The 27,534-nt window shown below is 48.4% G+C and overlaps 2 protein-coding genes across 2 annotated transcripts; one reads left to right on the forward strand and one right to left on the reverse strand.

Moving 5' to 3' along the window:
- Positions 1-27,044, reverse strand: cep89 (centrosomal protein 89). The gene is given in 21 exon segments (XM_079736595.1): positions 1-778; positions 2,745-2,902; positions 15,219-15,308; positions 16,542-16,683; positions 18,218-18,385; positions 19,082-19,241; positions 19,621-19,736; positions 20,475-20,578; positions 21,159-21,242; positions 21,617-21,667; positions 22,001-22,104; positions 22,834-23,061; positions 23,522-23,608; positions 23,709-23,754; positions 23,996-24,027; positions 24,375-24,438; positions 24,604-24,898; positions 25,296-25,375; positions 25,377-25,443; positions 26,581-26,687; positions 26,947-27,044. Coding segments are annotated over 21 exon segments (2,484 nt in total). The 5' UTR covers positions 27,016-27,044; the 3' UTR covers positions 1-546.
- On the forward strand, positions 3,048-9,614 carry LOC307076384 (E3 ubiquitin-protein ligase RNF182; the record flags this gene model as incomplete). The annotated part of the gene is made up of 2 exons (XM_079737372.1): positions 3,048-3,108; positions 8,839-9,614. The coding sequence occupies 2 exons, from the start codon at positions 3,048-3,050 to the stop codon at positions 9,612-9,614; spliced, it is 837 nt and encodes a 278-aa protein (XP_079593498.1).
- Positions 27,045-27,534: the final 490 nt, after the last annotated feature.

Consider the following 27,534-nt stretch of genomic DNA (forward strand, 5'->3'; position numbering starts at 1 on the left):
TTGGGAGTTGTAGTCCAGAAGACAATTTGAGAGTGGTTGCAGCCAGCAGTGTGGGAGTTGTAGTCCAGTAGACTATTTTTTGAGAGGTAACAGCCAGTTTGGGAGTTGTAGTCCAGAAGATCATTTGAGAAGCTACAGCCAGATTGGGAGTTGTAGTCCAGAAGATCATTTGAGAAGCTACAGCCAGATTGGGAGTTGTAGCCCAGAAGACAATTTGAGAGTGGTTGCAGCCAGCAGTCTGGGAGTTGTAGTCCAGTAGACTATTTTTTGAGAGGTAACAGCCAGTTTGGGAGTTGTTGTCCAGAAGATCATTTGAAAGCAGTAGCAGTCAGTGTGGGACTTGTAGTCTCGAAGACACTTTGAGAGCAGATACAGCCTGCAATTCTGGGCCTTGTGCCCTAGCTCAAGATGTTTACCAAAAAAAGCATTACTTTAAACAGCGCATTGTCCAGACGGAAGAAAAGAGTTGATTTGGTTTGTGTTTAGTGTTTGGTGTCGCACTGTGACGAAGGAGGAGGGCCGAGCTTCCCCTCTCGCCTTGGAGCCTCAGGAGTAGAAGTCTAGCCCGAGCTTCTCAATCTCATTGGCTGAGTGGTGGTAGGCCTTGTTGGGCGCTGATGGCTCTGCAGCCTCCGAGAACCAGCCAGGGGCGGTCCTGCCCAGGAGACCCAGGCTCTGGACGCCCGGGCTGGGGGAGTTGTTCAGGAGCGTCTCCCTCATCCCCTGCTCCTCCCGGGTGGCAGCCTCCCACACCAACCCGAGCTCCGCCTCCAGTTCCCTGCAGGACAAATCACAGCAGAGACGAACAGCTCTGTGTTCATCACGTCTATTCTGGGACAGGTGAATGGCTCTGTATTCTTCACGTCATGCCTGGGACAGGTAAATAGATCTATTTTCATAATGTTTGGGCTGCTCTGACACACACTGTTCCTCTCTCTCTCACTCTCTCTCTCTTTCGCTCTGATACACACTGTTCCTCTCAGTCTCACTCTCTCTCAGATACACACTGTTCCTCTCAGTCTCACTCTCTCTCTGATACACACTGTTCCTCTCAGTCTCACTCTCTCTCAGATACACACTGTTCCTCTCAGTCTCACTCTCTCTCAGATACACACTGTTCCTCTCAGTCTCACTCTCTCTCTGATACACACTGTTCCTCTCAGTCTCACTCTCTCTCTGATACACACTGTTCCTCTCAGTCTCACTCTCTCTCTGACACACACTGTTCCTCTCTCTCTCACTCTCTCTCTCTTTCGCTCTGATACACACTGTTCCTCTGTCTCACTCTCTCTCTGATACACACTGTTCCTCTCAGTCTCACTCTCTCTCTGATACACACTGTTCCTCTCAGTCTCACTCTCTCTCTGATACACACTGTTCCTCTCAGTCTCACTCTCTCTCACTCTCTCTGATACATACTGTTCCTCTCAGTCTCACTCTCTCTCTGATACACACTGTTCCTCTCTCTCTCACTCTCTCTCTTTCTCGCTCTCTCTGATGCACACTGTTCCTCTCTCTCTCACTCACTCTCTCTCTCTTTCTCGCTCTCTCTGATGCACACTGTTCCTCTCTCTCTTTCCCTTTTCTCTGATGCACACTGTTCCTCTCAGTCTCACTCTCTCTCTGATACACACTGTTCCTCTCAGTCTCACTCTCTCTCTGATACACACTGTTCCTCTCAGTCTCACTCTCTCTCAGATACACACTGTTCCTCTCAGTCTCACTCTCTCTCTGACACACACTGTTCCTCTCTCTCTCACTCTCTCTCTCTTTCGCTCTGATACACACTGTTCCTCTCAGTCTCACTCTCTCTCTGATACACACTGTTCCTCTCAGTCTCACTCTCTCTCAGATACACACTGTTCCTCTCAGTCTCACTCTCTCTCTGACACACACTGTTCCTCTCTCTCTCACTCTCTCTCTCTTTCGCTCTGATACACACTGTTCCTCTCAGTCTCACTCTCTCTCTGATACACACTGTTCCTCTCAGTCTCACTCTCTCTCTGATACACACTGTTCCTCTCTCTCTCACTCTCTCTCTTTCTCGCTCTCTCTGATGCACACTGTTCCTCTCTCTCTCACTCTCTCTCTTTCTCGCTCTCTCTGATGCACACTGTTCCTCTCTCTCTCACTCTCTCTCTTTATCGCTCTCTCTGATACACACTGTTCCTCTCAGTCTCACTCTCTCTCTGATACACACTGTTCCTCTCTCTCTCACTCTCTCTCTGATGCACACTGTTCCTCTCTCTCTCACTCACTCTCTCTCTCTTTCTCGCTCTCTCTGATGCACACTGTTCCTCTCTCTCTTTCCCTTTTCTCTGATGCACACTGTTCCTCTCTGTCTCACTCTCTCTCTCACTCTCTCTCTGATGCACACTGTTCCTCTCTGTCTAGTCTCTCTCTGATACACACTATCTCTCCCTCTCCCCTCCCTCTCTGACACACTGTTGCTTCCCATCCCTCCCTCCTTCAACCCCTCCCTCTCTCTTCCATCTCTCTCTTCCCCTGCTTACCCTCCTCCCACCTGCAATGTCTCCCTCCCTCCCTCTCTGACACTAGTGCTTCCCTCCGGCCCCCCCTCCTTCTCCTCCCTCCCTCCCTCCTTCTCCTCCTCCCTCCCTCTTTCTTACTCCTCCTCCCCCCCCGGTCCCTCCTTCCCTCAGTCCCTCCCTCCCTCCCTCCCTGACACTGGTGCTCCCCCCCTCCCCCCCTCCCTCCCTCCCTCCCCCCCTCCCTCTCCTTACTGCTTGCTCTGCAGCACTGTGTCCAGGGTACTCTGTCTGTCTCCCAGCTGCTGCTGCAGCCGGAGGATCTCTCGCTGGCTCGACGCCAACGCCGCCTCCTGGTCGCGCTGCCGCCGCTCCGCCAGCGCCCGGCCCGCCGACACACGCCCGCGGTACACCTGACGGGCGGGGGGGGGGGGGGGGGGGGGGGGGGGGGGGGGGGGGGGGGGGGGGGGGGCGAGGCATGAGTGAGGCCGGCATGAAGGAGAGGTGAACCGGGAGGACGACCGGCGGGAGGAGGAGCGGGGAGGGTCTGACGTTCCCATGAAGGACTGGGAGACGACCGGAGGACGTGAGGAGAGGCAGATGCGCACTCCGGGAGCAGGTGAGGCCCCCCTGGGGGGGGGATGGGTGCGTAGGACCCTCTGACCATGACTCACCATGTATGACTTGATATAGAAACCTTTGGAGTCAGTATACATGAATGTTGTTTTGTGGGCGGGTTTTAGGGGGGGAGGCGGAAAAATCTGATGCCATTCGTTTTTTTTTTTTACTAACATTTGTCTGTATGTCATTCTTTTTACATGCAATGAAACTTGGATTTGAAAGCATGGTTGTTTTCCCTCGACGGTTTTCTGTCCTACCGGTTATTAAGTGGTTATTTTTACAACAGAATGAGCTTACGATGCCGAGGTAAGGCGTCTCAAACTCACCACCGCAACCGTCATCTAAGAGTTCAGTTTCACCCTTGTTGTTGACGAAGACACATAATCAAATAGATGTTATCACTTTATTTCTTTCCGGTTTATTTTCCCTCCCCAGTTCTTCCCCTGAAAACAAATGACTTACGTGTCTTTATAGCAAATGACGGTGGCAGTGTTGAGCCGTAGAGAAGAGCAACTCTCAGACTCTGACTCATCCTAACCCTTATTCAAACGTAAAACAAGCGATGCTTTCAAAATCATGTCACGACCCTGGAGTCCGATGAAAATGGTAAGGCGGTACGATTATTTGAGGCTTTGGTTTAGCACTACCGAGCTATGCAAAATCCTGTCAGTTCTGTAGAGCTATGGTTAATGTAAATAGAACATATAAATAGAGCTATGGCTTAATGGTGAACTGATGAACCATCCTACATCATATTTAACATGTTTTTAAGCATTAACTTATACAATGGAAAGGACTGAGGACTGCTAATAAAGAAAGTTAGAAGAACAATCAAATCTTTCTCAGTTCCCCCTTCGCTGATTTGATGCACATGACAAACCATAGTCACATATCCATCCCTACAACAGGCAGTACTTTACCCCTGGCGCTCCCCAACCCAGTAAGATGGACTGTTGGTACCAGCCTACTATCCCTACTGCCCTCCAGTGTTTGCATTATTTGCCTCCAGCCAACACTGTGACCGTATCATGATGTGGACTGAAAAAGGCTCTATGTAGATGTTTGTTGTCGCATCGGAGTCAGTGTGTATGGTTGTGTATCTGTACTGTGTATTTGTGTGTGTGTGTGTTTGTGTACACTGTGTATTTGTGTGTGTGTGTGTGTGTGTGTGTGTACACTGTGTATTTGTGTGTGTGTGTGTGTATTTGTGTGTTTGTGTGTGTATTTGTGTGTGTGTGTGTATTTGTGTGAGTCAGATATAATGAAGGGAGTTCTCTGTGGTTCGGCTTTTCCCTGGTTCCGAGAAACAAAATGATATTATCCAGGCAGCACACAAACACACACACAGGTCCAGACCCCCCAGGGGCTTCGGCACACTCAACGCTGACATTTAGCTGCATAACATGCTGAGCGCGCACGCACACACACACACACACACACACACACACACACGCACACACACACACACACACACACACACACACACACACACACACACACACACACACACACACACAATCTGCTTACAAACAGCTATATATATACATCCATAGGTGTGAGAAAGATATATATATATACATATATATACATATACAGTATGTATAATGCTGGCAGCATGAGCATGATTTCAAGGATAGCACAGCTAATTAACCTCCATTATCATCATCACTCCCCTCCTGATTAACAGTGGCCTTCAGCGGGGGGGGGGCACTGTGTGTGTGTGTGTGTGTGCGTGTGCGTGCGTGTTGATATAATGGTAGCAGTTTACTAGAACAGTTAACTGAGTTGAGAAGTTAACTATATTGACCAGTTAGCTATAGAGTAATATTTTACTAATTCAGTTAATAGTACTTTTTGACCGTACAATTACCGCTTGTCTTGTGGTTTCTATTCGAATTGAGAGATGTTGATATGCATTTTCTGAAACATTTGATAGTTTGAAATCAGATGCTAATATTTGGTGCGTGGTCGCCGTACAACAGGAGGGTTTAGGACAAAAGAGGAGATAAGAGAGGCGAGGAAAGATCCACTGAGCTGGGTCTCGGTCTTTCATGGAGGACAGCTTTGCCGTTTAACAGAAGAGTATATAATATATATAGTATATAAGAGTTACACAGCATCTGACCGGACAAAGATTTAGCAATCGACGCACTCTAATTCTGTTTCTTTAAGAACGCTGTGCTCTCTTCACTGAAATATTTTGGCTATTTTGGGATGGCAGGGCAGTAGGTCAGTAGGAGCAGTTTGACAGATTTACCTGATCGTTTGTATTCGTCAAACAGGTAGCAGCCAGCGGATAACGATGGTCTATCTCTCTTTCTCTCTTCCTCTCTCGCTCGTATCCTAGCAACACATTTCAGAGCGCAATGCCATTATGTTTCTGGCTGCTTCTTTGTGTGGAGTGTGGAATACCTCGGCGTAACCTTTTGAAAGGGAACTGTCTCTGCCTACACACACATTACACCAGGATCACCCTGCAGCCCATAATACACTACGCAACATATTACACACCACACCATTGTTGATGGTGTTGTTATAAACACCATCAACAAAGTAATTGTGAGGCATTCATTTCCCCACAGCCAGAGCAGCCCATTAAGATGATTATTACCTGGGAGGGACGCTCAACGTAGCCCAGAACCCAGTTTACCAGAATACCATCCCTTTAAAACAACACAGAAGAAGTTTATACTGTATTGTGGTCCGCTGTACTTTACTTAGTATGAAGGTTTACTCAACTAAAGTTCTCCATTGGCCAACATGACCTCAGGGGGGAGGGGGGGTGTTTGTTAATTAATGTACTGGACCTAATGGACTGATCCAGGGTGTGACGTAGGACAGAGTGAGGCTGATGACAGAGTGAGAACGAGGAAATAATGAGGCTGATGACAGAGTGAGACTGAGGATAGAGTGAAACTGATGACAGAGTGAGACAGAGGACAGAATGAGACTGAGGACAGAGTGAGATTGAGGAGTGATGACAGAGTGAGAATGATGACAGAGTGAGACTGAGGACAGAGTGAGGCTGATGACAGAGTGAGACTAAGGACAGAGTGAGACAGAGGACAGAATGAGACTGAGGACAGAGTGAGATTGAGGAGTGATGACAGAGTGAGGCTGATGACAGAGTGAGACTAAGGACAGAGTGAGCCAGAGGACAGAATGAGACTGAGGACAGAGTGAGATTGAGGAGTGATGACAGAGTGAGACTGATGACAGAGTGAGACTGAGGACAGAATGAGGCTGATGACAGATTGAGAATGATGACAGAGTGAGACAAAGGTCAGAGTGAGACAGTGAGTGCGTAGCTGTAGGCAAGTTGTTTATTAAGCCGAAGCCTCATTTAAACTTGTTTTATAACCAGTATTAACAGAGGAGAATCGTTGACACCGCAATTACTGTTTGATGATCATCACAAGGACAGATGCGTTTCAGTTAAATGGCCAGATGGCCAGTTAACTAAAGGGCAGAAAAAGGGAATAGTTAAATAATCCTCAGTGCATTACTGTCAGACAAAACAGTTGGCATCACAGGCCGACTACAACTCCCAGTGGAGTGGAGGTGAACTCCCTGGAGCTTGCCTGTCTCTTGAGTCCAGGGCTCAAGACGTTTCATCCAGCTGTATGCCTTCTGCTGAGACCTGAACCAGCAGTTATCCGCTCTGCATCAGAATACTGTAATATTCAGCCTGCTGCAGCACTCGCCGCTGAAGATAGTAGAATCCTTCCGGCGAGTTCTACCAGGCCTTTTTTCAACAGTCCAACGTGTAAAATATGTATCAGCCAGCGTGTCGGATGGAGGCGCGACCCATCCATATTTCATGGGCGTGAACGACAGATGTGCGGCACTTTCTCCTCCGAGGGGAAAGATAAGAGATCTTTGCAGAGGGGGGAGCGGACAGTTCATAGCCAGGCTGTTCTCCACGCAGGACGAGGTGGGGGGGAGGGGACAGCTCGGAGCCAGACTCTACCTGTAATGGTTACAGATGCTACTGTAAACTAACTGTGATATGGACCACAACGGTGGTACAAAAAACTAAACAGGCAGGTCAGTTTGGAAGGTACTCCAAGATGAGTTTATACTTTTTAATTTATAAATACAAGCACTCTCAGCAGAGTAGCCTTGGATGAACCTATGTGTGTAAAGATGCCGACAAAGACGACTTTGATTAATTGGAAGCCTAGACCGACAACTCTGTGTACAAGATTGTTCAGATTGAATGTTCAGTCAGATACTGGTCTGTCTGGATAACTTGGCATTCTTCTCTTCAGGCAACTACTGCTTGGCATCCAAATTGTAAATTGTATTAATATCATAAGGACAATAATCCAACTTTTGTTTTTCTTTTTGAGGTCCAATGGGAATTGAAAGGAGGCAGAGCTGGTGGTTTTAGGTGAACCTGAGGGACTTGGTTTACACTATTTATAGGTTGTTAATCACCAGACACTGCTCTAGTTACAACATTAGGATTTTTAAGCATTTGGGGAAAACCGATACCGCCGGAGAGCATAGAACTTCTCATTCAGCATTGAACTTCCAGAAGGGCAATCCCTGTAGTCCACTTGAGGGACAGCCCCCTATAGAACTTCAAGCAGTGAATCAGTTTCCTGTCCGTCCGCGGTCCAACACATCCTCACCTCCTGGCCCATCAGGTCTCTGCCTCGTTGCCAATGACTAAATGGAAGGTTGGTTCTCCACAAAGACACTAGGGGTTTAGTGGAGGCATCGGAGGCATAAAGCCATGCCAACGCTGGACATACTGTTCTCGTCATGAGCTGACAGGGTCATAACAAGTCCGGGCATTCCTTTGAGCACAATGTGATGGTAAATAGGTGACCCTCTGTTTGTTAGACTGATTGACAGCGGGGGAGCTTGTTGCCTAGCGACCGGCACAAGGATGCTTTTTTCGATTAGATGCCTGTTATTCCTGTATTACCGGTATTAAAAAACAAAGCTATTGAGATGATGTAAAATTACTATTTACCACGACCAACCAACACCCTCCTGATTGTACTTCAACATACACATCAATTTAGAACTATTAACAACAAGGGAAATAATATAGAACTATGAGCCACTAACTACTAATACCCTCCTGAAAGTACATCAACACACAATAATATAGCACATAAGGGAAATAACATATTGTTAGAGGTAGATGAAATAGAACCCCTGAGACAGACCATGAGGTGAACCTGCTGAGGGAGATCTCAGAGGTAGACTCTATACCATAGACCCCCTGAGATAGAACAAGCTGAGGTAGCAGCTGTGTACTGGGATGCTGAAGGAGTCTCCTGGGCCCGGGGAAACAGCGCCCTCTGTGGGCAGGGGGGGCCGCTCGGAGGACAAGCGTACCACTGATGTGACAGGAAGTGACAGCGTGGCAGGGTCCTCTGACAGGCAGGCAAGCCCGAACACGACAGCCCCTGGGGGCTCCGTGTCGTAGAAGTTTTGGATACATGGCCCTTATCTGGTCACACTCACACTCTGTCTTACCAGAGGGCACACTTCCGACCTCATCTCTCCGACGTTCCTCCTGAGCGGCTGAGTCGTTTAGAGTGGTCAGGTGTTCATGATTCTTATTAGAGAATAGTTTAAAGGGATCTCTAAACAACGATGACGATGCTTCGTCTCTTTCATGGTTATATTTAGTTGTTTTTAATGTTAGAGCTCTACAGCTCTAACGCTCTCTTATAAATTTCTCTCTCTCCATCTCTCCCTCTACAAGAGGAAGGCACGATGAGCGTCGCAGACGAGGAGGTGGCTCCACCTCCTTCACCTCCTCCGCCTCTTCCTCCTCCAGACGAGATGGAGTGCAAGATCTGCTACCAGCGCTACAACCTGCAGAACCGCCGGCCCAAAGTCCTGGTCTGCCTTCACCGGGTGTGCGCCCGCTGCCTCGGCCGCATCCTGGACGCGGCCGACGGCGGATCCCTCGCCATCTCCTGCCCCTTCTGCCGCCACGAGACCGGCGTCAGCGGCCGCCGGCTGTCCGAGCTGCCGGACGACGCCGACGTCATGTGCCGCCTGTCGACGCGCGACAAGTCCTGGAGCTCCGACCTCAGCGGCGAGCTGCTGCTTACCCCCGGCAGCCTCGCTGCCTCCCCTTCCTCCTCCGCCTCCAGCCCCTCGCGGCGGTCCTCCCACTGCCTGGTCATCACCATCGTGGAGGTGCCCGGAGAGCCTCCCTCGGGGCGGGAGGTAGCGGCGGTGACGGCGCCGCCCTCGGAGCTGAACACGGAACAGAGTCTGGACTCCCTGTCGTTGGGCTCCGAGGGGCTTCCGGAACGGGACGTCCTGTTCAAGGCGTGTAACCACGTCCCTAGCGTGCTGCTGTGGCTGCTGGGCTTTTTCTACTTGAGCTCGCTGCCGCTGGGAATCTACCTGTTGGTGATCCAAAGGGTGACCCTGGGCGTGGTGTGTGTGAGCCTGGTGCCGTCCAGCCTCACCGTCTGCCTGGTCTACGGCATCTGCCTTCTAGTGCCTCTGCCAGGGCGCGAGTGACTTCCAGGGGAGGGGTGAATGAGCGGTACAGGAGCCTTATAGCGGGGCCACCGGGACCCCCAGGGCGGTGAGACACTGACGCGGTCCTTTAACAAGGTCCACGGTCCAGAAGTTAAGGGTTGTTTTTTTTTTTTAAAAAGTATGTGAATTAAAGGCATGTCAGGTGATGCGATGCGAGTGGAAACCGTGCTAGCTGATCAGTGCAATCGGGGTATTAAAAAGGGATTTGTGTTAAGACTCTCCCAAAGTAGAAATCTGTAAATTCTGTCTATGAAATGGTTCAACATATCATACTAACAAGCCCATATGCCAATGACCTATGACTTCTGAGCATATCTATTAGTTGTAATGTGTATCAGCTTCTGCCCTCCTTACAATACAATTGGACAATTCCATTTCAAACCTATAAAACATTTTAAATGAGTCAGTCAGTGACTAACTCACTGCAGGATTAGACGGCACAGGTGCATGGATTCACCTTCAACCGTTGTTTTGTCCCCCGTGAGAAAACAGATTGCATCATGGGTGATCAATGGCCTCTGGACCGACTCAGGTGTTGTTGTGGCGGCAGGTGGTGTTTATATGATGCAACGCAGCTCACATTCTGACAATGGTTTCTTTCTTGGTGCCGTTCACATGAACCTTCGAGGGGCCCTTCTGTCGAGTCGGTCGATGTTACTTTTCAAGACAGTGATGCCTCCCTATTCCTTGCTATATGGTAGACGTACATTACTCATAATCATAGTAATAATAATACTTATCTTAGGACATGTGGCCAACAACGTGAAACAAAAGCCACTGTTCCTTCTTCAAAGTACATTTGACTTTTGTGGTGTCCGGCCAAGATCATGAGATATCTGAAGTCTGAGGAACCTGAGGCTGTAAACTAATCTATTGATGAAGAGACACTCTGTATATAAGAGGTCACCTCTTGTGTCTACCTAGTCAACTGCCAAGAGCCATGTACAATGCTAAAGGGATGGTTACTTTAAGGTGCTTGCACCACGCCCCAACACACACCGACACACAGCTATAGAATGCGGGCCCAGGTTGACCAAAGCCTATTGGACATGTTCACTAACCAATAACCTCCAACCTCTGACCGCCAACAGCCGCCACCACCAGGTGGCACACTGGCCCCATGTGGGCGTTTGTTGAAGCATTTTGGAGCATTAGTGGCACTTTAACATGTCATTAATTAAGTATTTCAAAATGTTTTGAAAACTTAATTAAGGTTCTGAGAGATTAGAGACTTCAACCCTTTCACAATCTGCTTTCTTGTCTGTATCTGTGTCCTTGTGTAATGTCATCTTTTACGGTCCAATTACTGTCCCAATATACAAGTTTGAATTTTGCGAAGAACGGTTACAATTCTGAGTATTCTCGAAACCCCCGTTTTTCAGCGGATGCAACGTTGGTAACTAGTGTGAACTTGGCAGCACAGACATCCCAGCATTCATTTCGGCATTCAAGCTACGAGCGGCGAGCAGTACCGTATAGTTTAATTATCCAAGATGCTATGGTTCTATGTTGTATATTATTACTGTATACATTTTCAGGATCCAGCCAACAAAAAGGGGGAAATAGACCTCTGGAACCAACCGCCTTCGTCTCCACTCTATAATCTATGATGTGATAACCACAACCAACCAATCAGAAGAGTGGGTGGTTATACTGGAACTGTCTTTGATGTGATCCACTTAGCTCCTCCTGTCTCTCTGTGTCTGTGACTCTCTACCCCTCTCCGGTCGGTCTCTGTACTGTGCTTCTGAAGACGTGTGTGTGCAGGACTATAATAAAGACAGCACAATTTTGTTACTTTATGTTGAACTTATTTGGGTCAACTGTTTTCCCTCCATGAACCAGAAACTAAAGACCCCGAGAGTGGCGACAGGTTGACACATCTATTTCATACATCGTTGAGTCAATACATTAGGTTAGAATCAGTAATTATGTCGAGTCGGCGTACCATTGAGAGCAGTGGTAGGGGACCGGAAAGGTCAAAGGTTGAGGACAACGTCGAGGTCAGGCCTGTATTGTGCAAGGCGCCAGTAGGACCGCCACAATCATGTCATCGTCTACATCAGCATCGAATTGTCATGGTTCAAGGGATGAGGTTCCTTGATTGATGATTTACGAATTAAGGTTCGATATTTAGTCTGAAAATGTAAAACTAAAGCATGCGTCCTTGCAGTCTAAAGCCTCATCAGTTTAACCTATAACAATGGGGTATCTTTTTCAAAGTCACCATGGACACTGTGGGCTCATGTGGTAGGACATGGCAGAGGGAACAGCCTATTTACGATTCTTAATAGAGTCCTCTTATCATATCCATAGTAGTAAATTATACTCATATTCATAGGCCTATGATTATCATTGAAAATATGTATTGATAACTCTTCTGATAGCAGTCGTGGCTACACGCCGATGTTCATTTGCACTGCGGTTAGTGAATATAGGTTGCTTTTGATGAAGTGTGTGGATTTTCCCAGAAAGAGTGCTAGCCCACTCTTGGTTATTAAACAAACTCAATGTATTAAATGTATTAAGGAATGCACCCCCACTCATCATAATCCCCTCATCTGCAAACTGCAATTCGCTACACTATTTTGGACCTTGATTAAAACGTGAAACTGTATTATAATTGAATCATATATATACACCAGATATTTTGTCTATATGAGGCGCGTCAGCGAGAAGGTAAGCTTCTGAAGACTTATAGTAAAACACCACGGTGTGTGGATGTGTGTAGTTCTTCCTATTGTTTTTGTTATGCATGCTAAATAAAGTTAAAGAAAAACTGAAGACAAAATCCCCCTCACTCTCTCCTACCTTGTTTCCATCTATTACTGGTATTCTCTGTTGCTATAGAAACAGAACATTTCAGCAAGTTGTTGATTAGGAAAGACACTAACAGTAAGTTGATGTGTTCTATTCCCCATGTGGCACAGTGAATAATGCAAGATGACGACAGTGCCAGGGCTAGGAGTTATATTCCTGTGTATCTCAGCTGTGAAATTCATTGCGAGGTTGAGAGTTGAGTACCCTGTTTAGGTTGAGTAAGGTATTCAATAATGGCCTATGGTTAATTGCGTGAGTGGGCTGAGCAAGGCTCTTTTACAGGAGGTTAGAGATGATATTCTGCGTCAATGTCGATTAAGTGAAAGCTACATGTACCACATGCTACATGTACCTTACATGTACCTCATGCTATTTACCACTTTACCCATTCCCGTGTGCATGTGTGTATGCGTGTGCGTGTATTTGCATGTGTGCGATATCAAATAGTGTTTCTATCTACAGCTCACACTCTCGGCACATCAATATTTCACCACCACCAGCAACACTTCCAACCTCCTCTCACACCAGAACCCTGGGACAGAAACCCGGGACCGAAACGGCCAGGACAGAACCTGGGGACAGAGACAGACCGTGTCTCTGTGGTGACAGCGCGGTGCAGGGAGACTCGTGTCGAGAACCGTGGCGCATGGGGTTTGATGTGGTGCAGCACAAACACTCTGTTTGAGAGAGATAAGCCACGTGGTATGAAATCACTTCCCACAGAGATAAAGGGTATTATTCCCCCTGCCTAGCAACCAAACAGTCGGCATGCTCAGATAGATAGGACAACTGCGTTTCATAGTGTGTGTGTTTGTGTGTGTGTGTGTGTGTGTGTGTGTGTGTGTGTGTGTGTGTGTGTGTGTGTGTGTGTGTGTGTGTGTGTGTGTGTGTGTGTGTGTGTGTGTGTGTGTGTGTGTGTGTGTGTGTGTGTGTGTGTGTGTGTGTGTGTGTGTGTGACACAGATCCCGTTTTAAGCAGCAAGAAAACTTCCATTGCATCACAAAATTGAATTTCAACTTCACAGGATACGATACTGGTCTATTTTATAGCGCATACACGCACGCGCACACACACACACACACACACACACACACACACACACACACACACACACACACACACACACACACACACACACAGGAGGAGTATGAACAGGCTGGGTTTGTCCCCTGCTGGGTCCTAGTTGGAGGCAGATCAGGTGTTTCCAGTGAGAGAGAAGGATTTGAGACTGAAGATTTAACAACCCACTACACCACAGCTTGAAAGACAGTCTATCTTCCCATTCATCCCGCCGTCTGTCCTTTCAGTTATCCATCTATCTGTCTAGCTGTCCCTCCGTTTGTCTGCCTGGGTAAATACCTTGGAGTCGACTGAAGATTTAACAACTCTGTACACCACAGCCTGAATGATAGTCTATCCCCCCATCGGCCTATCCATCCATCTATATATCCCTCCATCTATATATCTGCCTATCTCTCTTCAAGTCTTCATTTGTTCTCCTCCCTAAAGGTTGCATGTGCAATGTGCATCCGTCCTTCTACCCGTCTTTCTTTCTACGCATCTGACTTTCTTGTTTGGATCTCTCTCTCTTTCTCTCTCTCCCTCCCTCTCATTCGACTGGAACAACCCCACAAAGTGTTTTATCGACTTGGATAAGTGAGCCAGGAGCATGTCAGTTAGTGGGATGGACTGGATATCACTACCGGGGTGGACTATATATTGACCTTTGATTTCACAGCAGAGTGTTTCATTAGGATAGACGATAAGGAAGTCAACTCTATTTATTACCACACTGTTCCAAACAGCAGTTACAAAGTGCTTAATATAGCTTAATAGCTTAATAAAAGCTTGTGGGCTTTTTGTAGTTATAGTGCATATATATTTTCATATTTATTATAAAATATATATTTCAGTCTACACATTGAATTAATTCAATGTATGATCTTAAGTTGATGTTCTTATATAACTATGATATTAAGTGAGATAGTCAGTTAAATGTACAGTGTGAAGCAAGCCATTGTAAGTATTAAAGAACGACCTTAAATGTGTGAACTGAGAGGGCCGGAGTTAAATGACCGTATCTCTGCTCACATCCCTACCACAGCCTATTTCTAATAGAATGGCGTTGTGATATTTTTTGGGGTTTATTCTCAGTTGCAGCAAGAATAAACAAAGCGGAATGCTGAAAAGGTTGTTTGGTAATTATTCTCTACGGAGACACGAGTGATATCGCTCCGCGTCTAAATGCAGAGCGAGCCAGCATCGCTCTGTCTGGAGGTCAGGAACCCAGACAGAGTAATACCCCCAGAAGGAGTCCGCTCTCCATCCCCGGGACAGAGCCTCCCCTGTCCAGAACCATCTTAAAACTAGCATTTCAACTTTGAGACAAATTGTATGCCTTTTATGTTTTTTCCACTGTAAAAATCAGTTACACAATGAACCATTTAGGGCTACTGAATGGATCATTGTAAATGATTCGTTTTGGCTAAAGACTACTGTAGGCGGCTATTAGTTCCGTGGCAAATATAATGTGGCAAATACAGATCGTTTGCACTGCGGGTCGCACAAATGTCCAACGATGACGCCGTCCATGATGCAAACTCTACGACCTCACAGTGTATGACACCACAGACGCTACGTCCACATTGTTGTACAATCTATAGTGTGAAGGGGAGACGTTTGCAAGGCGGAGGAGCTTTGGCAGGGGGAATATTCTCGTACAGATTCACCAGAGGAGATAGGGAGGACTTTAGTGGAGCCTACCTTGACCTTGTCGTGGAGCTTGCGGAGCCGTATTGTTCCCTCCAGGAGGGAGCGGAAGCCTCCTGCCTTCTCCTGCTCCAAGGCCGTGGCCTGGCGGGGAGGGAGTAGGCGTTAAACAGCTAGGAGTGGGAGCACTCACACTACCGTGCCAGGGGATGGAGAGACAGGACACACGGACACTAGACTCGTTGAGACTAGACGGACCGGAGTGTGTGTGATACTTTGTCTGTGTGTGTCTATGTATTTGTGTCTATTCGAAATGACGTGGGCGTGACATTTTTGCCTAAAGTTCATTAAATATATTCATTAGCTATTATTAATTACATATTGTTCATTGAACGTGTACAGTGATGCCATTTAATACTTGGAATACTTGGCTATACCAGCAACCTCCGTTCCAGCGGAGTCTATTCCACGGCGGGCTTGATTTTAAACCGCCTCCGCACCGGCCTATCCCCCGAGCACGTAGATATGCTAATTCCTTTGCACAAAAATGAGTGATGCAGTAGGTGGGCTTATGTGTTATGTTAACTGGAAATGTTTTAGACATACTGTATTTCCGTCTTACACGTAATATATTTTTGTTGATGTCCTGTTATGTGCGCATCAAGCGTAATGCGAGGCAGGCCCGTGTGCTGCAAGTGGAGTTCTGTTGATATCCAAGCCCAAGCACTTATACTTTTTGCTGTTGTGCTTTACTTGAATCTATTTTTCAAGTAAAGCACTATTTTTTTTTTGTTTGTGCCTTAAATTTACTTTAATCTAATTTCAGTTTGTGCCTTAAGTATGCAATACTGTCCATTCATATTCTTGTCAAAAATGATAGTTTCGTTTCAACTCGTTTCGATTCAGCATACTGATTGAGTCTTATTTTCCTTCTAAAATGCTCAATGAATTGAACAAATTGGATTTGATTTCCTTATTTATTTGACTAATAGATGGAAAACTAATACATTTGTTTAGTGAAGGCCAGATCACGGAAGAACTTCAGGCTACATTATGAGTGCGCTACACTATGTTTTCATAGTTCAGTTAACCGTTACTAAAATGTTTTTTTATCGAATATTCGAATATTGATATGCCTTCAAATGCCCATCCCTAGTGTCTCTGTGTGTCTATGTGTGTGTGTGTCTGTGTGTGTGTGTGTCTATGTGTGTGTGTGTCTATGTGTGTGTGTGTGTGTGTGTGTGTGTGTGTGTGTGTGTGTGTGTGTGTGTGTGTGTGTGTGTGTGTGTGTGTGTGTGTGTGTACGCGTGGGTGCGGGTATACGTGTGAGTGTGTGTATTTCTGTGAGTGTGTGTGCGCTGCGCTGCCTTTGTGTACCAGCAGGGCGAGATGGTCTCTCTCCAGGGTGCTTCTCTGGGCCAGGGTCAGCAGGTTGGCCAGCAGCAGACGAGCCTCCTCCTCCTGCCTCACACACTCCTTCAGCTGGCCCCCCAGCACAGCCTGCCTGCTGCACGCCTTCCTGGTGGAGGGACCCCCGCAGACCCAGGGCAGACACTCACTTTGGGTCGACTGGTTGAGGGAGACTTGTGTGGGTACAGAGTGGGTTAGTGAAGGCCAGGCGAGACAGGGATTAGGGAAGGGCCCAGGGTGTGCTGTTGTAGGGGCCAGGGTGTGTCGTGTAGTGGCCAAGGTGTGTGTCGTTGTAGGGGCCAGGGTGTGTCGCTGTAGGGGCCAGGGTGTGCTGTTGTAGGGGCCAGGGTGTGTCGCTGTAGGGCCCAGGGTGTGCTGTTGTAGGGGCCAGGGTGTGCTGTTGTAGGGGCCAGGGTGTGTCGCTGTAGGGGCCAGGGTGTGTCGTGTAGGGGCCAGGGTGTGCTGTTGTAGGGGCCAGGGTGTGTTGCTGTAGGGGCCAGGGTGTGTCGTGTAGGGGCCAGGGTGTGTCGTGTAGTGGCCAAGGTGTGTGTCGTTGTAGGGGCCAGGGTGTGTCGTGTAGTGGCCAAGGTGTGTGTCGTTGTAGGGGCCAGGGTGTGCTGTTGTAGGGGCCAGGGTGTGTCGTTGTAGGGGCCAGGGTGTGTCGCTGTAGGGGCCAGGGTGTGTCGCTGTAGGGGCCAGGGTGTGCTGTTGTAGGGGCCAGGGTGTGTCGCTGTAGGGCCCAGGGTGTGCTGTTGTAGGGGCCAGGGTGTGCTGTTGTAGGGGCCAGGGTGTGTCGCTGTAGGGGCCAGGGTGTGTCGTGTAGGGGCCAGGGTGTGCTGTTGTAGGGGCCAGGGTGTGTTGCTGTAGGGGCCAGGGTGTGTCGTGTAGGGGCCAGGGTGTGTCGTGTAGTGGCCAAGGTGTGTGTCGTTGTAGGGGCCAGGGTGTGTCGCTGTAGGGGCCAGGGTGTGCTGTTGTAGGGGCCAGGGTGTGTCATGTAGGGGCCAAGGTGTGTCGCTGTAGGGGCCAGGGTGTGTCAGTGTAGGGGCCAAGGTGTGTCGGTGTAGGGGCCAAGGTGTGTCGGTGTAGGGACCAGGGTGTGTCGATGTAGGGGCCAAGGTGTGTCGATGTAGGGGCCAAGGTGTGTCGATGTAGGGGCCAAGGTGTGTCGCTGTTGTAGGGGCCAGGGTGTGTCGATGTAGGGGCCAAGGTGTGTCGGTGTAGGGGCCAGGGTGTGTCGCTGTAGGGGCCAGGGTGTGTCGCTGTAGGGGCCAGGGTGTGTCGATGTAGGGGCCAAGGTGTGTCGATGTAGGGGCCAAGGTGTGTCGGTGTAGGGGCCAAGGTTTGCTGTTGTAGGGGCCAGGGTGTGTCGTGTAGGGGCCAGGGTGTGTCGCTGTAGGGGCCAGGGTGTGCCGTGTAGGGGCCAGGGTGTGTCGCTGTAGGGGCCAGGGTGTGTCGCTGTAGGGGCCAGGGTGTGTCGCTGTAGGGGCCAGGGTGTGTCGCTGTAGGGGCCAGGGTGTGTCGCTGTAGGGGCCAGGGTGTGTTGATGTAGGGGCCAAGGTGTGTTGGTGTAGGGGCCAGGGTGTGTCGCTGTAGGGGCCAAGGTGTGCCGTGTAGGGGCCAGGGTGTGGGTCTTGGGGTCTGACCTGCGGGCCTGCTCAGACAGCTGCAGCTCCTGCTCCTTGGTCCGGTGGTCCTGGGTCAGCAAGGTGTTCTGCGCCTGCAGTACTCTCTTCTCATCCTCCAGGCCCAAAACCTTTGCATGCATCTTTTCCACCTCCTGCACCCGCCTCCGCTCTTCCTGCTCCAGTTGGCTGTGTACACACACACACACACACACACACATTGCCTTGACGACGTGGTGATGGTGTGATCTTTATACATAATGACAGGTTACAAGCTCAGTGCTAAACCTAGCAGCTAGTCTAGCCTGAGGGTTTTTTTGGATGAATGACGGTCTGCTAGGGTCATTCTCCACTGCCCGTGTGTATGTATATGTGTTTGTGTATGTGTAGGGGAATATGTATGTGAATGCTTCTGTGTGTGTGTGTGTGTGTGTGTGCGTGCGTGTGTGTGTGTTTCTCTGTGTGCGTGCGTGTGTTTCTCTGTGTGCGTGCGTGCGTGCGTGTGTGTTTCTGTGTGTGTGTGTGCGTGTTGCGTGCGTGTGTGTGTTTCTCTGTGTGCGTGCATGTGTGTGTTTCTCTGTGTGTGTGTGTGTGCGTGCGTGTGTGCGTGTGTGTGTTTCTCTGTGTGTGCGTGCGTGCGTGTGTTTCTCTGTGTGCGTGCGTGCGTGCGCATGTGTGTTTCTGTGTGTGTGTGCATGCGTGCATGTTTCTCTGTGTGCGTGCGTGCGTGTGTGTGTTTCTCTGTGTGTGTGTATGTGCGTGCGTGTGTGTGTTTCTCTGTGTGTGCGTGCGTGCGCGTGTGTGTTTATGTGTGTGTGTGCGCATGCGTGCATGCGTGCGTGCGTGCGTGCGTTTCTGTGTGTGTGTGTGCGTGCGTGCGTGTACCGGTGTAGCTTCCCGGTGATGCCACAGTGCTCCTCCCAGGGGACGGCCTCCTTCAGGCGGCTCCGCAGGGTCCTAAGCTCCGCCCCCTCCTCCTCCACCTTCAAACGCAAGACCCGGCCCTCCTCCTCCATCAGCATCAACCGCTTGGTCAGACGGGTCACTGGAGGGCGGAGAAAATACACGCTTCACTCAGTAGTACACACTTAATAGAAATCAGTGTGTAGTAATACATTCTTCATAAGTAGTAATATGTAGAAATACACAGTTAATAAGTCATTTTTAGGAATACACACGGAGCGTGTGAGGTAATGCACACTTTAATATACATGTTCATTCTTTGTATTCTTTAATAATAAGTAAATAATAAGGTAATTAGTAACATGTAGATATATCTGATACATGCGATGTCCACCTAGCAGCCATCTTGTCTCTGAAGCCTAGCCGGAATAATACCTTCAACACTCAATACCTGTGTGCCTGAGTGTGCCTGAGTGTGTGTGCGTATGCGTCTATGTGTGTGCGTGCGCGTGTGCGCGTACCCTCAGTCTGGTGCTGGCTGTGGCTGGTCTGGCTCCGTTTCTGCTGGGCCTCCAGCTGGTCCAGCAGAACCTGGTTCTCCTTCAGGACCAGGGCAGCCTGCTCTTGGAGACCACACCTTAGGGGACGAGAGCACACACAGACACACACATACAAACGTTTACACAACACACTGTCACATTTAAATACACACACCTAAGGGAGTAACTCACACAGGTAGGCCTTTCACACGTGACCTCCGGACTGACTCGGGTCTGGAAATGATCAGGAGTTTCTCAATCACACGTGAAACGCGCAGCAGCAGATAAGCCACATAAGACGTGTTCACACAATACGGGGATACTCCGGAGACTTTAGGCGAGGGGTGGCGCCTGGGTAGTGTGTAGGAGGCAGGACGTGACGCACAAAGTATGCAGCGGTAGACGCAGTGTTTGGTTTACAACACATAGAATATCGCAGGTGAGGCTACCAACTCCGTAACACTGACTCATTTTGCAGTGATATCAATACTGCATTTATTTAAAGATGTATCCAAAATATCAACAGAAGAGTGGAAAGCAGAATGAAGTTGGAACGCAAAATAGAGGCAAGCACAGAAAAGTACGTAGCAGCTACAATCCGTGCTCCCGGATTCACGCCAGTCGCCTTATAGAAACGTCATCAACACACAAGATTTATCAACACTCGCTCGTTGATAAATCTCTGCCAGGGAGGATAATCTCTGGAGGGGAGGATTCTGACATTTTCGTTTTCACAAGCTGTCCCATCGGGTATTATCCAGAGAACGTCCAACTTACGGTGGATGTGTGAAAGGCGTAAGACACAAACACGCACACACCCACAACCACATTCTCACCAGTCCTGCTGAGAGACGCCCTTTGAGGTGACCAGTCGGTCATGCAGAGTCTGGTTCTCTGTGACCACTTCCTCGACGCGAACCCGCAACGTCTTCACTTCCTCCTGCAACAGGAAGACAACAGGAAGGCAGAATGAATACAAGTAGAGGCTCATAGCAGGACTTCCAGGTAAGGGTTGGTTACCTGTAGACTAGAGTAACCTCTACCAGATAAAACTAGAAGTTAAGAATAGACCAGGACCTCCAGGTGATGACTGGTTACCTCTAGGGTCAACCATTATCGACCTCCTGGCTATTATTATGGAACTGAGATCACTGTGATTTTAATCTTGATAGCCTCTGTGTCTAGAGGTACCAGTGCTTTAAATATACATACAAAAGATCCCCAGTGTTTGCCTGTTAGCAGGTTTTCTTTTCTTGAAGTAGAGATCTTCATAAGAAAATACTTTTCAATAATAACAGCAACAAACACATAACATCACACAACGTCATAACACTATTCGTGTGAATGGACGGTTTTATGGCAGCTGAAACATTGAGTGATTTCATTGGCTATTTCTTTTTTCTACCAAGACGTCCATCGTTACCACAACTTTGATCTTATATGCAGTTATATTATTAACTGGATCCACACACACACACACACACACACACACACACACACACACGCACACACAAACACACCTTAACAGCCTGCAGGAGTGTGTCTTTCTCTGCCATCCTGTCTTCGTAGGCCAATAGCAGAGGAGAAAGATACTTCATGTCCGACTGGAAGAAAACAACACAATTATTACTTCCCTTGTTACTCTCTAAGGATATACATCACTGTGTGCACTCATCCGTGAGAGGGCTAAAACGTGCGAGAGTACCACTACGCGTGACTTCCAGTGATCTGATTCAACATGCATCCATGGCATGAATAAGGAATGTCTCCTTGGAGGGAATGTAATTTTCAGTTAATCTCTCCCTTGTGAGTTCTTATCTTGGACGGATAGGCGCTTGCGTCCTTTGTCCTCAGGTCGTTTTATGCGCGTCTAGGGGGTACCATACTACCAACTACATCAATTCTACTACTACAAGGATATACTACTGACAGACTGAGAGACAGACAGACAGGCACTCAAATAGACGAACGGACTGACCAGCCATGGTGGAGGCGAGCTTGTCATCGGTAAACCGTCAGTCCTGGAGCTCTGCAGTCAGAAAACAACCTTTCATGAGGGTGTGTGTTTGTGTTAGTGTGAGTATTAGTGCGTGTGTGTTCATGTGTGTTAGTGTGTGTATGTTATTATATGTGTGTGTTAGTATGTGTGTGTTGGTATGTGAGTGTGCGCGCACGTGCGTGCCTGTTTGTTGTTATATGTGTGTGTGTGTTGTTATGTGTGTGTGTTTGTGTGTGTTGTTATGTGTGTGTGTTGTTATGTCTGTGTGTTGTTATGTCTGTGTGTGTGTGTGTGTGTGTGTGTGTGTGTGTGTGTGTGTGTGTGTGTGTGTGTGTGTGTGTGTGTGTGTGCGTGCGTGTGTACCTGCTGCTGGCCCAGCGGTCTGTTGTGGGCCTGGTAGCGGCTGAGCTCTACGCTGAGTCGATGGACGGTCAGTTTGAGGTTCTGCACCTGTTCCTCCAGGACGCCTGGAGACCAGACTGGGGTTAGACCAGACCACAGCCCACAGACCACCAGGCTAGACCACAGACCAGCAGACTAGACCACGCTAGGATCAAACCAGCAGTCCGAAACATGACAGGTTAGTGGTAAAACTCGGAAGGATAGTAAACAGGGAGTCAAGTCCTTCTGCTGGAGACTGAGAGACTCCGAGGGATGCGTCAGCCTGACCCTTTCATTCAATCATCCCATATTTAATCACAGGTTAAATAAAATATCCCAGAAAGACACATGAGAAGTTCTCCTCTGAATGGTAGCAGATGTGATTACTTCACAGGAAGAGAGGGAGTCAGATAGATAAACACGCCCATTACCTTCCACATTAAGCTATTTATACTGTCATCTGAGTGTCTTTGTGCCTTAATTGCCACATTAGGCAACTTAAAAAAATTAACTTAAAAAACGGTTAATGTTATTAATAATCAATTGATGGTCCATAGTAGCCACTATGGACCACTCACACACTCTCCCACACACACTCCCTCACACACACAAAGTCTCACACTCTCAGACACACACATTCACACACACACACACAAACTCTCTCTCTCCTCTCTCTCTCTCTCTCTCTCTCTCTCTCTCTCTCTCTCTCTCTCTCTCTCTCTCTCTCTCTCTCTCTCTCTCTCTCTCTCTCTCTCTCTCTCTCTCTCTCTCTCTCTCTCTCTCTCTCTCTCTCTCTCTCTCTCTCTCTCTCATACCTGTGGGTGCCGGTGGGCTGGGGGCCGCTGGGCTGGGTGTGCCCCCCCGGCTGAGCCTGGCCTGCAGGTCCTGGATGGCGTCCTTCCCCCGGAGCAGCTCCCTGCCCTGCTGGCCGAGGGTCTCCTGCAGCTGCCTGCGCTCTGAGGCCAGAGCCGCGTTCTGCAGCGTGAGAGACAAGACCGCCTGCTGCTGCCCCTCCAGGACCCCCCGGAGGCCCTCGCTGGGCTCTGGGTCAGCACGGCCACACACACGCACACACACGCACGCACACGCACGCATGCACACGCACGCACGCACACGCACGCACACCCCACGACACAAACACACATGCATGCACCCCCCCCCCCCCCCACCCCCCAACACACAAAGACACACACCACCACGAAAACAAGACGCACACAAACACACAACACAGAGACACACAAAACTCAAGACACCCCACAAAGACACACTTACGCAGAAGCGCACACGAACAAACACATGCCCCAGCACAATACGACAAACACAAGCAAATACACAAACCATGCAAACAGAGAAGACAGGTAAACACACACATACACACACACACACACAAACACACACACACACAGAAGGATGTAGAAAGGTTTGAGAGACTACACTACAGGGAACAGTACACAACATGGGGTGTGTTCGGAACAGAGATGGGCAGAGGAGCGGCTCTCCTACCAGAACTCTTCCGTGGCGGCGGAGTGTTCCTTTTGGAAGAGCCGCGCCCTGCTTTAGGAGAAGGGCTGCTGGTCTCCACGGTAACGTCTAGAGGAGGAACGCAGCCGATGCATTAGACCGCTTGGGTGGAGGCACTTTAGAGAGCATTAGGCAGGTAGCGGTATGCGAGAGAGGTGACACTCTATACCTTGTGCAGGATTACTTCTGTCAGACTGGAACTTCTGCTGTGTCAGCTGGGACAATGAGAGAGAGAGAGAGAGAGAGAGAGAGAGAGAGAGAGAGAGAGAGAGAGAGAGAGAGAGAGAGAGAGAGAGAGAGAGAGAGAGAGAGAGAGAGAGAGAGAGAGAGAGAGAGAGAGAGAGAGAGAGAGAGAGCAGTATTGTGTCATGTTTGAATAAAGGAAATTCACCTCCACTCAGGACCGCAAATGACCGAAAGGACATTTGCATTGAATAAGAAGAACTAGACTCTTACCTGCTTAACCGGCTTCTCTCCCCTGACACGCACTGAAAAAAAATACACAAAGCAGTGTTACTGCAGAACACAGTACAGAGATACTGCAGAACACAGTACAGTGATACTGCAGGAACACAGCCAGGTAGACACCCCCATGTACACCTGCTGTATAGTCGCCAGTTCATATTGGACCTAAACAAGTTATAATAGTCCCACCATCACACACTTTTACAAGCGGTACTATGGCTATGCAAGATGTGCTCATTATCTAATTACTTTGTTTGAAAGTGTGTATAAGTGTCTAAGGAGGAGAGTGAGAGAGAGAGAATTCAGTATTGTGTCATGTTTGAATAAAGGATATGGTGTAGTAGGTAGTTCTTGTGATGCGTCTACTCACGTGCGTACGGATCAGATTCCTGTGTGAACTCTTCGTCTGAATTCACTTCTTCCTGAAAAATACGCTACAAAGCAAACACACACACACACACACACACACAGAGTTCATTATATAGATATAATTTTCATATGTAAATATCTAATTACACAACTATCTACTAGGATTGCTATAATACAGAAATCCTAATCAGAGTGAAGACAATAGGAGTGAGGAAAGGAGAACAGACAACCTTAGCTTTGACCGGCAGGGTGTAGACGGGCTCTGTGATTGGCTGACCGTCCTGTCTGTCTACACAGACAGGAAGGTCGGTCCGTCTGTCTAGACAGACAGGCAGGCTGGCCTGTCTGTCTAGGGTTTGGTAGATGTGCTGCTCTTCGTCTGACAGCTCCTCCCTCTCCTCCTCCTCGTCCTCCTCGTCCTCCTCGTCCTCATCCTCATACTGTAGCTCCTCCACCTCTTCGTCGTCAGAGCTGCCAGGAGAGGGCAGGCGAGGTCTCCTGTCTTGGTCCCCTGACCATCTGTCCGTGAGCAAGGCATCAAACCCGGGAACCATATCAGTAATCACCATAACTCCTGGTCAGGAACATTCCTCCTAGGACACTTGTTTGACGTGCATGGTTTGATCATGTCATGTGACCAGTAAAAAGGTAATGTTGCTATATAATGTATATTTATGTATGCTATATAACAGTAACATGGCTTCTTGGTTTAGCTTTTGGAACCCATATATCGCAGTTGTTTCTGCTTGTACAAAATCACGGCGAAAGAAGATCAGTGCTGCAGGACTTGAAATGACTTCACTAAAGGCTTCAGAACAAATCACAAACAAAATACGTGTACAGTCTGAAAGCATTAAAGGGATGATAGTGAGTGAGTGAGTGAGTGAGTGAGTGAGTGTGCGTGCGTGCTTGCGTCTGTTACCTTGAATAGGGTGCAGCGCCCTCCTGTGGCAGACCGGAGAAGGACAGGGAGCGGCCGGCGGCGGAGAGTGTGCGGGGGCCCGGCAGGAGGGATGGCGAACGTCCTCCCGGTCAGAGAGGAAGACAAGATGGCCGCCGCCAGAGCTGACCTGGAGGCGCAGGGAGGAAGACTCTGACGAAGAACCCTCAGTACAGAGACCATCCCCCCACACACACACAACCACAACAAGGCCAAGGAAGGGCTCCTAACTACCTATCTGGGTAAGACTGGGTAGAAGGTCAACACCTTAATAAGGTGTATGTATTCAAACAACCGTCTGTGGTCTTTGTACAGGAGTTACCTTGCAGCCAGATTCATTTTCCACATTAAAGGTCCCATGACATGCCACCAGGTGTCATGATGTCATAAGAGACAGATTTTTTTAAAGCGGCTTGTAACGGCTACACCCCAACGCACCACACCTGGTGGCATGTCATGGGACCTTTAAAGCACATAGATGAGCTGAGGGCGGGAGACACGGGATCAGGGACGCGGGAAGTCAGTCCGAGTCGGGGGTGCTGAGAGAAAGGCTATATGATGACGTCATAAAAGATGCTGCGCAACATTCATGGTTTTCGTATTAATACGGCCACTTTCAGAATGTTTTACACTAGACATGTTTAACACCAACATGTCAAAGCAGCATAGTAGCCTACCAGATTCAGCTATGGACAGACCACAAACCGAATGCAGGTTTATTTCTAATCAGAAGACGATTTATTATTGACGGAGTCACAGCTACGCTATACGGGTAGCAACAGAACGAGGCACTTGAACTTAACTATAACACACACACACACACACACACACACACACACACACACACACACACACACACACACACACACACACACACACACACACACACTATTATGTTTTTGCTGCTGTGACTGAGGAGTCGGCTGTCTGGCTGCTGTTTTGAAGTTTGGATTTTTTGGGGCCAGTATTTAAAAAATTAGCTCTATCGATCTTTCGTGCTGCTTTGTGCGTCATACGTCAGCCTACACAGACAATGTTCTAAAATGAAATAATAATAGGATAAATATAAAAAGGGTGGATGTCAATAATTTAATGATAACCATGTTGTATGATGAAGTTTTACTCCAAAAAAAGTATTGATTTGTTCAGAAAACGTTTTTCACTTGCAGTTACAGCCCCCGCCGGGGTGTGTGTGTGTGTGTGTGTGTGTGTGTGTGTGTGTGTGTGTGTGTGTGTGTGTGTGTGTGTGTGTTTGTGTGCGTGGTACCTTGGTCTTTCAGGAGAGGGGGCGGGGCTGCGGGGAGGAGGGGTACGAGGAACAGCTGGTTTGGGAGCGATGGAGGCAGAGGGAACCAAACCAGGAGCGATGTGCTTCTAAACACAGAGAGAGAGAGAGAGAGAGAGAGAGAGAGAGAGAGAGAGAGAGAGAGAGAGAGAGAGAGAGAGAGAGAGAGAGAGAGAGAGAGAGAGAGAGAGAGAGAGAGAGAGAGAGAGAGAGAGAGAGAGAGAGAGAGAGAGAGAGATTCAACATCTAACTCGTACACCCATATACCACAATAGAACTGATATAATCTAGGCCCGGATTCTCAATAAATACAATCACAACAGTAAAGAATAACCAAAACTAACTCACAAAGTCCTTGTCCCGCCTCCTGAAGCTGAACTTGGACATGGAGGAAAACAGAGAACTAGGAGAAGCCATTTTAGTGCATTTAGTCAACCATAAGTTGCGAGCCGAACTAAACTAGTGGTTAAGGAGGGAAGACGGAGCTAGGAAGCGAGGACCGTCGGTATCCAGACGCTCCCCTGCTGCATGTCACCTACCAACAACAACGGCGCTGATTGGCTGACGGTTACAGCGGCAGCCACTCACAGCCTGGCTTTGATTGTCTTAGCAACGCCGAGCAGTTGTCTGGCACCTATAAGTACATAAAGTTCGCCGCCAGGGGGCCCTGCCGCTCCGTTGGTTTATATATAAAAATATATAATAATAAATACGAATATGAATGGCTGTTACACCCACTTATAGCTCCCACCCAGAGCCATTTAGAGAAATAAATATATATAAATAGATAGAGCTCCTAACATCTCTGGTCCCACTTACTGCATTTTGCTTCGTATTAAAAATAATGGACTTATATTTTGTTTATTATGGGGCTGTTCCATTTATAACCTTTAGGTATGCCAATAAGCAAAGCAACAAAGCAACATAAGATTAGAT

This window comes from Pollachius pollachius, assembly GCF_949987615.1.
Source record: "Pollachius pollachius genome assembly, chromosome: 5".
Taxonomy (NCBI): Eukaryota; Metazoa; Chordata; class Actinopteri; order Gadiformes; family Gadidae; genus Pollachius; species Pollachius pollachius.